The sequence below is a fragment of the Pogonomyrmex barbatus genome, unplaced genomic scaffold (genome assembly GCF_055798465.1).
Source record: "Pogonomyrmex barbatus isolate J1 unplaced genomic scaffold, ASM5579846v1 scaffold3, whole genome shotgun sequence".
Taxonomy (NCBI): Eukaryota; Metazoa; Arthropoda; class Insecta; order Hymenoptera; family Formicidae; genus Pogonomyrmex; species Pogonomyrmex barbatus.
In genome coordinates, this window is record NW_028297127.1 from 7,182,624 (window position 1) to 7,196,263 (window position 13,640).

At 25.6% G+C, this 13,640-nt stretch overlaps 2 protein-coding genes across 3 annotated transcripts; both read right to left on the reverse strand.

Moving 5' to 3' along the window:
• Nucleotides 1-3,323: 3,323 nt before the first annotated feature.
• Nucleotides 3,324-6,509, reverse strand: LOC148935971 (uncharacterized). Its single transcript, XM_089080429.1, has 4 exons — nucleotides 5,712-6,509; nucleotides 4,705-4,762; nucleotides 3,484-3,639; nucleotides 3,324-3,383 (listed from the first exon to the last, which is right to left on the reverse strand). Exons 1-4 carry the CDS (start codon nucleotides 6,467-6,469, stop codon nucleotides 3,324-3,326), a joined length of 1,032 nt encoding a protein of 343 aa, XP_088936555.1. The 5' UTR covers nucleotides 6,470-6,509.
• A 4,994-nt stretch (nucleotides 6,510-11,503) lies between these two features.
• LOC105429264 (uncharacterized) lies at nucleotides 11,504-13,388 on the reverse strand. 2 transcript variants are annotated; one of them, XM_089079818.1, is made up of 5 exons: nucleotides 12,607-13,388; nucleotides 12,349-12,451; nucleotides 12,105-12,212; nucleotides 11,686-11,841; nucleotides 11,504-11,554 (listed from the first exon to the last, which is right to left on the reverse strand). In XM_089079818.1, the coding sequence occupies exons 1-5, from the start codon at nucleotides 13,383-13,385 to the stop codon at nucleotides 11,504-11,506; spliced, it is 1,197 nt and encodes a 398-aa protein (XP_088935944.1). In that variant the 5' UTR covers nucleotides 13,386-13,388. The 2 variants fall into 2 exon arrangements, with proteins under 2 accessions (XP_088935944.1, XP_088935943.1); XM_089079817.1 differs by having other exon boundaries at nucleotides 12,105-12,208; nucleotides 12,345-12,451; nucleotides 12,607-13,385.
• Between the last annotated feature and the right edge of the window lie 252 nt (nucleotides 13,389-13,640).

Genomic DNA, 13,640 nt, shown 5'->3' on the forward strand with positions numbered 1-13,640 from the left:
TAAGACTATATTTCATTCCAATAATTACAAAGATAAATAGAATCACCGGTTTTCATGCAGCTACACATAAAGTTTGAAAGACAACAATTATCTTATGGCACTCAGTATATAGCGTTTATGGCACGCGGACGCATGTTGCAAAAGGAAGGGTTGACTACATCATAAGGAAGGATTGACTGTAAAAAGTACACTAGTACACTATTTATCGCAAGGGTTGAGAGAATATGTACACTATAGAGAGTACACTATTTAATGCAATCTTCAATAGATGGAAAGCTGCTCGATTCAGAGTAAGTTAATGTGTTAATATTGTTTTATAAAACGAACAGAGAACATTAGATTCTTATCATAACTGTGGAAGTTTTTTTCTATTTTTGATAAAAATTCTATTGCACTGTTCTTTGTTACAAGATTATTACAATACAATATCTTTATATAAAATTTTTTAATAAAATAAGAATATAAATATATATATATATAAAATTTAATAAAAAGATACACATTGGTTTTATTAAAAAACTGAAGCAAAGTGATAAGTATTGAACACATATGTTGTATGTTATTAATAATAAAAAAATTTTTATTTTATGCTGTGCTGTCTAAATGATACATGTATTATACAACTTAAAAACAACTTATAAAACTTACATATTATACGTATTATATAACTGACATTTAATATGTTCTATTTATCAATAAATTAATTTCTAATTTTCATTTCGTAGTGACTTTTATCCTGAATTGCGTCTAAATAAAAAGTAAATTAAAAGTAAATTTACAAATCTCAAACGTACTATATATTATTATTAACAACTAAAATGTTAAAGGTTCTCTTGGTGTAAATTTAGTAATGCAAATTATATTTTTTTACATGTATAATTTATTTTAACTGTTAATTGTCATGATAACTAGATCTCAATTTCTTTTTGAAAATTAAATATTATAAATATTAAAAGTATTAAATTTGATCTACAATTTATTGCGAATTATTAGTTTGCTACAATTTATTTATAAATTGACTAGTTATTTAAAATTAATCTAATTGTTTCTAATTTGAAAGAGAGAGATAATAAGAAACAAAAAATAGTAGTAAATTTCAACAAAAATATTTTGTACTAATACTACATAAAAGTATTTTTGTACATTTTCTACTTTTAGATACAAAATATGTACATTGTTATACTTTAAGGTAATCCAAACTAGATTTATTTCTGGATTTTAATTAACTTTTATTAAATATTTTCTGTCTCTTATAATTTCTGTCAATCTGTAAATACTAAATTTAAAATGTAAACGATGTTACCACTAATCTGTCCAGCTTATTCTTAAAAACAAAAGACTGAATATTGTTGCATAATCTATCAAAAAAGCTAGAAAATTTTTTGGAAGAAGCTTAAAAAGTACCTAACACGCAATGATTTGGATTGCGCAACGAAAATATTTATCGGAAACTGTTATTTCGGATAGGCTGTTGTCGCAAAATCTATTATTATAGAAAAAATGCTTTTTCTTAAAAAACAATACAAACGAAATACATTTTTTTTACGGTCCCAAGTAATTATCGAATAAAACTTCAGTGAAATTTTATATTGATTTCAAGATCGATCTCACGATGATTTTCATAATCTTATCCTTTATTTTTTTGTTACTTTTTAACGAACAGTGACCGCCATCTAAAACCTTCTCAAAGTCACTCAGGATAGTGACCCTGACAACATATGTCAAAGTCAAAATTATTGAAGAAGGCTCCGTTTTTTTAAATATATCCTTTTTTTTTGGTTTGATAAACTAGAAGTTCTCTAGTTCTCTTGTATTGCATTTCATGAGCTTATTAACTATTTCATGAGTTTTACAAGATTATTACAAAATGCTTTTTTTGTAAAAATTGTTTCCAATATTTTTTTCTTTTCTTTGCTTGTTTATGAGATATAATAAAAAATATTTTCTTTTTAAACTATCTGTTTTCCTAAGTTAAATAAAATTTAATTTGTTAATTTATTAATTTGAATTTTATAGTCATTAATGTCTATAAATAGCTACTTTCAACCTGTATATCTAGATATATTTATATTTACCTCTGTTCTCCCTCGACATTTCCATTAGCATGCACATTTTTTTCTTTCTTTCAGAGACATATGTAGAAATTTTTATTGGAATGTTGGCCGCAATCTCCGATATCTTATTTCTCTTGAATTTTTTGTATCTACGTAGTTTTTTTATTTAATAAGCATTATTATCAGGGAGATATCATTTCCCTTTTATCAAAATTATGAATGATAATAGTACAAGTATAGCAAATTATTATCAATGACAAATTTTTATAGTTTGTATAAAAAAAAAGCGAAGCTTTTAATTGACCCTGTTGAAATATGTTACGATGTCTACATTTTCTTTATGAATGAGATGAATTTGATTATAAGTTAATTTATTTATCCCTGCATTATGAAGCAGTGATTATTTTATCACATTTTGCACTATTGCGGAATCGCGAAAGAAGAAACAAAAGAAAATCCAGTATTTGATACGCATTTTTTTGGATTGAAGATTGATCTACGGATATATCACTAGTAAGTAAGTTTTTAAGTAAGTTTTTTCTATTATTGACAGATATTTTAGAAATATAGGTAGAATAAAAATTTCATTATTCTATTATTTGTTGTATTGTAAATTTTATTATTTATTTAGCTTATTAATTTATAATTTTTAACGTTTGCTTTTAATTTTTATTATTTATTCGTATGTCATCATATAAAACATTTTTTCACCAAAATAAGTTATTCAATAAGATTTAAAAATAACTTTATAATAAGATTAGATAGTATATATTTAATGCATTTAAATAAATGTTAAATACTGTATATTATTATTAACAATTAAAAGGCTTAGTGTTTTTTAATTTTAATTTCGTAATACGAATTATATCCTTTATATATATATATATATATAATTAATTTTAATTATTGATTATAATTTTTGATTATTAAATCTCAATTTCTTTTTGAAAATAAACAATATAATTATTAAAAATATTAAGTTTTATCTACAGTTTATTGTGAATTATTAGTTTGCTACAATTTGTGTATAAATTTACTAGTTGTTTTAAATTAATTTAATTGTTTCTAATTTGACAGAAAGAAATAAGAGGAGACAAAAAATATTAATAAATTCTAATAAGCATATCTTACACTTTATTGTTAGTATTCTAAATTAATACTCAAACTAGATTTATTTTTTGATTTTAAATTAAATATTGATTAAATATTTTTTGTCTCTTATAGTTCCTTTCAAATCTGTTAATACTAAATATAGTCCACGTATTACCATTAATCTTCCCAGTTTAATCTTAAAAACAAAAGATAGACTGAATATGATTGTTGCATGATCTGAAATATCAAAAAAACTAGAAAATTTTTCAAAGCAACTTATAAAGTACCTAATAATTTTGTAGTATGTATATAACACGGATAAAATTTTATATCTTACTGCTATAAAAGATGGCAAAGATAAATTAAATTTTTCAATTGCCGCCACCTTGCATTCGACATTACTAGACATCATTAAAAACAGAAATATACGTTGTATCGATGGTTTAAACTGATACCAGCCTTCATGAAATGCTTCATCTGTTATTTCTGTGCTCTATATTTTGCATAAAAGACAATATAAGATTAATAAATATATAACTATATATTATATAAATATATAACCATATAAAATTAACGGTTAATGATGTAAATATTTACGATTTAGTTTTATCTTATATATAAGTGTTGTTTTATATATATATATATATATATATATATATATATATATATAAGTATTAGCATTTATATATATGTGTAAATCCAAAAATTATATGCATATTATATGCATAAATCCAACAATTTATTTGTTATTTCTCTATATTAATTGCTATTCGCGATATTTTGATAAACATTTTTAATATTTTTATTTGATAACATTTTTATATTTTTTATATTTTATATTTTTTTTTAGTTTTGAACTTTGATTAATAATTGGACATATTATAATAAAATTATTATTTATAAATATTAATAGTTCCCTTTATTTATAAAAAATTCTGTAAATGGATTAGAGTAACAAATCATACCGCATCTCCTAATTTTTGTACAGCATAACATATAAAGAAGAATTGTATTAATGTACTAATCATATAAAAAGTAATCAAGATTCCATGGAACAAAGGTAAAACTGTTATCTAAAAATTAATATTAATATTAATATTAATATTAATATTTTTATTTCTTTAGAAAAGTCCAAATATAAGTATAGTAGTAAAAATGACTTTTTTTTTAACAATTATCATAAAGCTTTAATAAAAACATAATGCACATATATTTTGAATAATTTGTATTGAAATCTATTTTGTTGTAAAATTATAAATACTAACTATATTTATTTCAATACACACTTTTGCTTCGAAATGTGTGTAATACAAAATATAAAAAAAATCTTTCATTTCTAATTTTTTATCGAAAAAAATTAAGTCGTATGAATATTTTCTTTTATATTTTGATCCATCTTCTTAGTCTATTTACTTTTACTTATTTAATTAAATTTTAATTATTTTATTTATAAGTAAACATGACTTATAATATGTATTTCTAGTTAATAAATATTTGTTAATTAAAACTTGGTTAAGGAAATATTTTTGTAATGTTAACTTTTACACTCTTTACTCACTGTAGACATCATAATACCCATAAAGCAGAATTTGACAACACTACTCACATAGAGTAGACTGAAATTAATAGATAATAATCTCTTTACCAGAAACGATATGCTGAAAAATAAAACTATGCGATATTTGAATACATAAACGTAACACTAATACAGTTTACTGAAAATTTATAATCCAAATTTGTCCAATAAATTGTAAGAGTTGAAGAATGTCATAAATTTAATCATAAATTTTTTTAACTATGTATATATTTAGGGTACGTTCAAGGAGCTCATTACTAGCGCTATTTAGTGCTACTATTACTCGGAGAGCTAATTGGTAGCGCTACCAAACACTATCGTTAAGTGATATTGGTAGTGTTTTTTTCGTCACAACAACAATGTCATCAACGCTATCGCTTCCGAGGTAATGCATTAACCTTTGCATTAGTAGCGTTTGCAAGCTCCGTGAACAGTAGCGAATTGTCTGTCATCTCAATTGTCTGAGGATTTGCAAATTTTTGCTAAATTTTGAAAAAATTTTTAAAAAATTTCAAATTAAAGGATTAAAATTGAAGTTAATTAATTTAATTTAATTTCTTTTATTTTAAAATTAAAATTTTATTTTAATTTTATCTTTTTAATTTTTTGATTATCGGTATATGCCTTCTTGAATTTATATTTCTTTCTATTATTTCTAATTCTTCTCACCGTTTTCAGACGATGAAGAATTTATTAATTTTCGCTCTATAAGTACTACTGCTACTAATAATTGTTTTCTTCGATCTTGCTCCATTTTGTCGTTTAGTTGGTTTGAAATCGATTATACTTTTAATGCTACATTCATTACCGCTGTTCGTGGAGTTCGCATTTGCTAGCGTTATTTTAACTCCGTGAACGGAGTTGGCAGCGTTAGCGTTGATAACACAGTAGCAAGCTCCCCGAACACGCCCTTAGAAGCCTATAATTCAAACATTCTTATAATAAAAAATATTCTTCAATTATTTGATACGTATCTCAATAATGCTTACTGTCCAATTGTTTTCTGATAATAACACAATGTCCTTAATTCTTTTTCCGCCCATTCATCTATCTTAGAGCCATTTCGATCGTGATAGTTCTCCGAATTTTGAAATATCATCGTAAGTTTTACCGCCAAATATCGATACAGCGCAGTTAACAACAACACAATATGTGTCATATACACATCAAGACTAAATTTTTTGAGGAATTCGGTTACACCGCCGATTATTATCACAATGTTCGACGATATGAAAACGCTTGTAGAAAATGGCTCGGTCGAGTAAACGACTGGGGAATTATAGTCGGCATAGTAAAAAGTATTCTTTTCAAAGATCAATATAAGCGGCTGTACCAACCAAAGAAAGGTTGTTGTCACACAAATCACTCCATGTAATTTAAGTGGCATCATTATTGGTTTCAAAATTGACTTTATCATGTTCGTCATCGTCTCTTCTCCGACTCGCAAAATTTCATTCATCATCTGGATCACTTGTATTATCATCTTTTTGTGGGCATAAAAATATATTAACGTAAACAAGAGTTCTATGAAGTACACTGTGCCGATAATGTTATCAGATACAGCTGTCTTCGACGATAGTACAGCACATCCGAGAAATAACCCCGTTTTATAGACAACTTGTACTATTAGTACAATAGCGCCGTATATTTGCCAGAGTATCGGAAAATTATTAGGCGTTATTGGTAAGAGATTGCCCGAGAGTAAGTTCAGATAACTATTCAGTTGATTTACATTTTGAAAATTCATGCTTTTAATGTCCTTCTTGCAAAAGATTAAAATTATTTTGATAATCACAGCCTATAAAAATCGATACTTTAATTGCAAGTCTATATTAATTCCTTTCTTACCTTTCACTTCACTTCTCTTCTCTTTAAACGTAGAAATGCCTCACGTTTCTATTGGCATTTTAAAATTACTGGTTGATGACCAACAGTTATTTGAACTTCACTATTTTCATAGAACTGGCCTATTGTTCGGCTTTTACTCCGCATCCGGTGGTACTCTGTCTTTAACCGTAATTATCAAGTTTTCTTCTGTGATCATTGCGCATGTATATTAAAACTTGAATGTCGTTTAGCAACAGTGACAATGTAGCCTATTATTGATCTAATAACTACTTTCTGAATAGTTTTGCATTGTGTTGTGAGAAAATATTGAAATTAATGAAGGAGTCACAATACTAAGAAAATTAAAGGACTTAAATGTAAGACTACATTTTAAGACTACATTTTATTCCGTTAATTACAGAGATAAATAGGATCACTGGTTTTCATGCAGCTACATATTGATATTTGAAAGACAATAATTATCTTATGGCATTGAGTACATAGCGCGAATGGCATGTGAACGTATGTCGCAGAAGGAATAGTTGACTGTGGAAAGTATACTAGTATTTAACGCTACGGTTGACAGAGGATACACTACAGAGGGTACACTATTTAACACAATCTTCAGTAGATTCAGAAAGCTGCAACTTGACTTACAGTAAGGTAAATCAATATGCTATTATTGTTTTAAAATTAACAGAAATTTAAATTAGATTTTTATCGTAAAATCTGCGTTTAAAAACTTTTTTCTAGACTCTTTTTTCTAAACTCTTTTTTTGATAAATTTGAAAAATTCTCTCGTATTATTTTTTATTACAAGATTCTTATAAAACGCGTTTTTTGTGAAAATTGTTTCTATTTTTTTTTTTTTTCTTTCGTTTATGAAGTACTGAACAATATTTTCTTCTTATACTATCTGTTTTTCTAAGTTAAACAAAATTTAATTTGTTAGTTTATCATTAATTCGAATTTTTTAATCATTAATGTTTATAAATAGCTACTTTCAAACCTGTATATATCTAGATATATTTATATTTACCTCTATTTTCTTTTGACATTTCCATTAGCGTGCGCATTCTTTTTTTTTCAGAAACATATATAGAAATTTTTGGAAAGTTGACCGCAGCCTTAGATATTTTATTCCTCTTAAATTCCTGTATCTTTGTTTCCTAACAAAATTACCTTTTAAAAAAGGTAAAAGATAATGCCAAGTTCACGTGCCCTTTTTTATATTTATGTAAAAAAAAGAATTTTATACAAAAATTTTTATCTAAAAAATCTTTATAGTAATAAATTTTATACAAAAGATGTGATATCAAGAACTGGCGCCAACTTCTAATTTAATAAAATAAAAAGAACTTTACAGTGAAATACATTTTATTTTGTAGTTTATCTTTATTTGAAAAGTCATTTCATTATTTCTATAAAACATGATTTCAAAAAATGGCCCAAACTTTTAATCCTATAAAGTAAAAAAGAAATTTTGCAAAAATGAAAACAGATGTTCTAAATCCAAAATTAATATCAATTTGGAGTTGCCAATAAAATTTTATTAAATTATTGTATTTGTGTTTATATAATAATAAAATATAAGAGGAAATCTGACGTGTAAGAAAAAAAAAACGAGTACAAAACACAACTTAGCGCGTTTGGGTCACATTAAAACTATTTTTAATAATAACATTGAATTATGTGAGAGACAAATAGAAAACAGTTTGAATTAAAATTTAATATATTTTAAGATTTTTTGCTTATACTCTTAAAATTTATTTCTTTTTTAATATTAATTTTTAATTTTTTTTTATTTATACATATGTTATCATATAAGACAATTTTCACTGAAATAAATTATTCAAGATTAATAATTTTGTTTACAAATGGAAGATAATGTAAATAGAATAAAATAATAAATCATACCGTATCTCCTAATGTTTGTACGACATAACAAATAAAGAAGAATTGTAATAATGTATTGATCATATAAAAAATACACAAGACTGCGTCTAACAAAGCAAAATCTATCTAAAAATTAATAATAATATATTTTTAAAAAAACTTAAGTATACATATAGAATTAAAAGTTACATTTTTTTCTTTTTAACAATTATTATAAAATTTTTCTAAAACCGTAATACATGTATTTTAAATAACTATTAAAATCTAAAATTCTTTTGTTATAAAACTAGATAGTAAATTCCAACTATATTTGTTTCAATACGCACTTGTGTTTATACAATATGTACAATATAAAATATAAAAAATCTTTCTCACTTTTAATTTTTTACCGAAAAAAATTGAATCATATGAATATTTTCTTTTATATTTTAATCTATTCTCTCAGTCTATTTACTTTTATTTATTTAATTGAATTTCAATTATTTTATTGATAAACAAATGTGTTATATAATATGCATTGCTAGTTAATAAATATTTAATATTAACTAACAGTTAGTTAAAAAAAGTATTTTCGTTTCCGTTTACACTCGTTACTCACATTAGACATCATAACACTCATAAAGCAGAATGTCAAAACACTACTCATAAAGAGTAGATTGAAGTTAACAGATAATAATCTCTTTACCAGAAATGATACTGAAAAATAAAACCATGCCATAAATTTAAATACATAAACATGACTCAAATACGATATATTGAAAAATTAATAAGAAATTTATATCCAGTAGATCGTAAAAGATTTGGAAAACGTCATGAAATTTGTCATGAAACGTCATAAATTTTTTTTACTATGTATATATTTAGAAGCCTATAATTCAAGTATTTTTAATAGAAAAAATACTCTTCAATTATTTAATACTTATCTCGATGATACCTACCGTCCAATAGTCTTCTGATAACGACATAATGTCCTTAATTCTTTTTCCATTCATTCATCTTAGAGACATTTCAATCGCGATAGTTCTTCGAATTTTGAAATATTATCGCAAATTTTACCGCCAAATATCGATACAGCGCAGTTAATAACAACACAAGATGTGTCGTATACACATCAAGATTAAATCTTTTCAGAAATTCGATTACGGTGCTGGTTGTTAACAGAATGCTTGATAATATAAAAACGTAGAAAATGATTCGATTGATAAAGCGAATGGGATATTAAAGTCAGCAGTAGTAAAAAGTACTCCTTTCGAAGATCAATATGCACGGCGTTACGCCCCAAATAAAGGTGGATGTCCCGATAATCATTCCATGTAATTTAAAACGGTATCATTAGTGATTTCAGAACTGACTTTGCGATGTTCTGTATCTCTTCCCCGTCTTGCAAAATGTCATTCATCATCTGGATCACTTGCATTCTACATCTTTTTATGGGAGATATGTCAACATAATGAAGAGTTCTATAATCATTATGTTAATAATGCTGTCATTTATAGCTAACTTCGATGTTACTACAGCAATCCCGAAAAATATCCCCGTCTTATGGACAACTTGGAGTATTAACATAATAGCGTATATTTGCCATCGAAAAATTATCAGGCGTTACTGGTAACAGATTGCCCGAGAATAGTTTATTATTCAGTGGATTTATATTTTGAAAGTTCATGCTTTTAATGTCTTTCTTGCGTCAAACAAAATTATTTTGATAATCACAGTCTTTAAAAATGGATATTTCAACTGCTCAAGTCTGTGCTAATTCCTTTTTTATTTTTCATTTCTCTTTTCTATAAAGATAGAAGGATAGGTGCCTCACGTTTCTATTATTTTAAAACTGCTAATCGTTGACCAACTATTCTTTGAATTTCACTATTTTCATGGAACTTTCCTATTGTTCCGCTTTCATTCCGGATCCGATGATGTTCTGTCTTTAACTGTAATTATCAAGTTTCCTTCTGTAATCATTGTGCATGTATATTAAAACTTGGATCGTGTAGTAGCAATGACAATGTAGCACATTAATGAACTAATAACTACTTTCTGAATAATTCTGCATTTTATGTGAGGAAATATTGAAATTAAAGGAGTCACTACTAAGTCAATACTAAGGAAATTAAAGGACTCAAATATAGGACTATATTTCATTCCGTTAATTACAAAGATAAATAGGATCACCGGTTTTCATGCAGCTATACATAAAGTATGAAAGGCAATAATTATCTTATGGCACTTAGTATGTAGGGTGAATGGCACGCGAATGTATGTCGCAGAAGGAAGTGTTGACTATAATATAAAGAAGGTTTGACTATAGAGAATACATTATTTAACACTATGGTTGACTATAAAGAATTCACTGTTTAACACAGTTTTCAATAGAATTCAGAAAACTGCTGTTCGACTTAATATGTTAAATCAATGTGTTAATATTGTTTTGTAAATCCAACAGGGATTTAGATTTGATATTTAGCGTAATTGTGCTTAAAAGTTTTTTCTAGCTTTGATAAAAATTCTATTACACTATTTTTTATTACAAGATTATTAGAATATAAGATCCTTATATAAAATTTTTTAGTAAAGGGTACAAATATATATATATATTTATAGTAATAATTTTTTATAGTAATAAAAAACAGTATAATAGAATTTTTATCAAAGCTAGAAAAAAACTTTTAAGCATAATTACACTAAATATCTAATCTTATTATATATATATATGTATATATATATATATATATATATATATATATATAAAATTTAATAAAGGAAAGATACAGAATAGTTCAAAAAGCTGAAACAAAGTGACATAAATATTGAATACATATGTGTCTTATTAATAATCAACATTTTTATTTTTTGCAGTGCTATTTAAATAAAATGTATATATATCTGACATTTGATATGTCTTATTAATAATATTAATCTCTATTTCTTATTTCGTGATGTTTCCTATTCTGAAATAAAAAATATTTTAACAGTGTTGATTATTTATATTATCAAATGTTATTATTAATTATAAACGTAAAGGTGAAAGTGTAAATAACAGAATAGATACCCGCAACTTTCACTTTACTCTTAAAAGGAGAAGAGCAATCGAATAGGACTGATTTAAAATCTAAAATATTGTTTAAAAAAAATTAGCAAGAGGCAGTTAAATATGTGCTTTAACATTAAGATGCAAATAATTTTTGATTAATTGCTTAAATGTTGTAAAGATTTACATAATATTATTTAATTAAATCTTACCGATAGAAATGAAGGAAGAGATAGACTAAACTTTTCAGAAATCGAAAATTTATTTTTTAAATTATTGGCTATTATAATCGTTCTAAACATATGTTTTATTGATGAACCAAATTGATACCACTTTTCATGGAATGCTGCATCCGTTATTTCGGTACTCTAAGTTTTATACAAAATAACAATACATAAAAATAAAAAAGGTTAATCAGAAATATTAGAAATTTGTATAAATTTACGTTGTAATTATTAATATATTATTAACATTTTGCATTTAGTTAGTTCAATATGAGAAATGAATATGTTTTTAATATAGTTGTTATATAAATTTTAGGATACAAAGTTTGTCATGTTAATTAAAAAATTTTTAAGTGATTAAAATAACTGGAAAAAGGAACATAAAATTATGTTGCATTTATATTTACCGCATCTAATAATTGATGAATACAGAAACATAGAATATAAAGTTGTATTAAAGCACCACATATGTACGCAATTAGCAAAAATCCTTGTAGGAAAGCTCTCGACACTATCTAAATTTGACATATATTATTAATACCTTATAACTGATTAAAGCACATAATAATTTAATATTATTAAATGATTTTTATCTTTGATCGCAAAAAACATTTTTAGAATAATTAATGTTATATATTAATTTTTACTTACTGCATTTATCAAGATAACATCAGTAAAACAAAAAAGAAAAATATTATTCAGATATATTAAACTCATGTTTAAAGATAGAAATTTTTTTAATACTGTTGTCATACTGAAAAAAAACGCAATTTGTTACTAATTTGTTATTAATTATTACAATTACTAAGAAGAGAAATTAAATTTAAGACATAATAATGATATAAAAAGATTAGGAAATAGATAAAGTTAAAAATTATAAAGTTAGCAAATCTTTAAATAATTATTTACTGAAGTGTAACGGTATGATGTCGACATAATGTTTTCATTTCTTTCTCTATTAATGAATTCATAGAATATTCCTTTTGATATTCATTAGGTTTATCTTGTGAAGTATGATTACGAAATATTGTTGCAAGCTTCACCGCGATGTAACGATACTGTGCTGTCAATAGTAATACGAGATTTATCATGTATACATCCATAGCAACTTTTTTTAGGAACATAAGCGCACTAGCAATGATTTGAATTACATTGCCCAGCACAAAAATGTTTATTGAGAACGGTTGTTTCGAATAGGCTGCTGTTAGCCCAAAATCTTCATAGAAAAAATACTTCTTCTTGAAAATCAATACGAGCGGAATGCAGCACCATAGTATTACAGACCCAGTTCCAGCTATCGAGTAAACCTCGAGTGGAGTCTCTATTGGTTTCAAGGTCGAACATACGATGCTCTTCATTGTCTCGTCCTCAGAGTGCAGGATGTCATTTAGCTTTTTGATTAATTGATTCGCTAGATCTCTGTATGCGTGCATACGCGTGAGCAAAACGAATACTTCAATGCTCACCACGATGCTAAGTGTTCCACCATCCTGCAGATTCTCGCGTTTCGCCACTAATACAAATCCACAAATCGTTGTGCTAGTTTGAAATAGCTCAATTAGCCATACGATAATGCTGTATATCTTCCATGCTATAGGAAATGATGAATTATCGCCAGTGATAGGTAACAAATTGCCTGAGATCTTATTTAACCGAACATTTAAGGGATTTACGATCTGGAAGTCCATATTTTTGATATTATTTCTTTGCAATGAATAAATATTATTTGGGCGAAGGTAGTTTCAGTTATGAGATCGCTTGCGTTTATGTTGATGTTATTTTATGTTCTGTCATTACAAATGTTTCTTCCTTTACAAAGATAATTTTTCTTTTCATATTTCAAAATAAAAGACCAGAGCTTGATTATTTTCAATAATTCGCTATTCTGTTTGATATTTTATTTCTTCCAGTTTTATTAATACAATCATACAGCAAACAGGCTC

Excerpts from the sequence above, each read along its gene's own strand:
- LOC148935971 (XM_089080429.1), bottom strand. The coding sequence starts at position 6,469 with ATGAATTTTCAAAATGTAAATCAACTGAATAGTTATCTGAACTTACTC. Across the intron at positions 3,640-4,704 it reads TGGGTATTATGATGTCTACA|AGCACAGAAATAACAGATGA; the intron begins GTGAGTAAAGAG and ends TGCAAAATATAG. Across the intron at positions 3,384-3,483 it reads CTTTGCCATCTTTTATAGCA|ATCATGCAACAATCATATTC; the intron begins GTAAGATATAAA and ends TTGATATTTCAG.
- LOC105429264 (XM_089079818.1), bottom strand. The coding sequence starts at position 13,385 with ATGGACTTCCAGATCGTAAATCCCTTAAATGTTCGGTTAAATAAGATC. Across the intron at positions 12,213-12,348 it reads ATGTTATCTTGATAAATGCA|ATAGTGTCGAGAGCTTTCCT; the intron begins GTAAGTAAAAAT and ends TGTCAAATTTAG. Across the intron at positions 11,555-11,685 it reads CTCTTCCTTCATTTCTATCG|ATTTTAAATCAGTCCTATTC; the intron begins GTAAGATTTAAT and ends ACAATATTTTAG.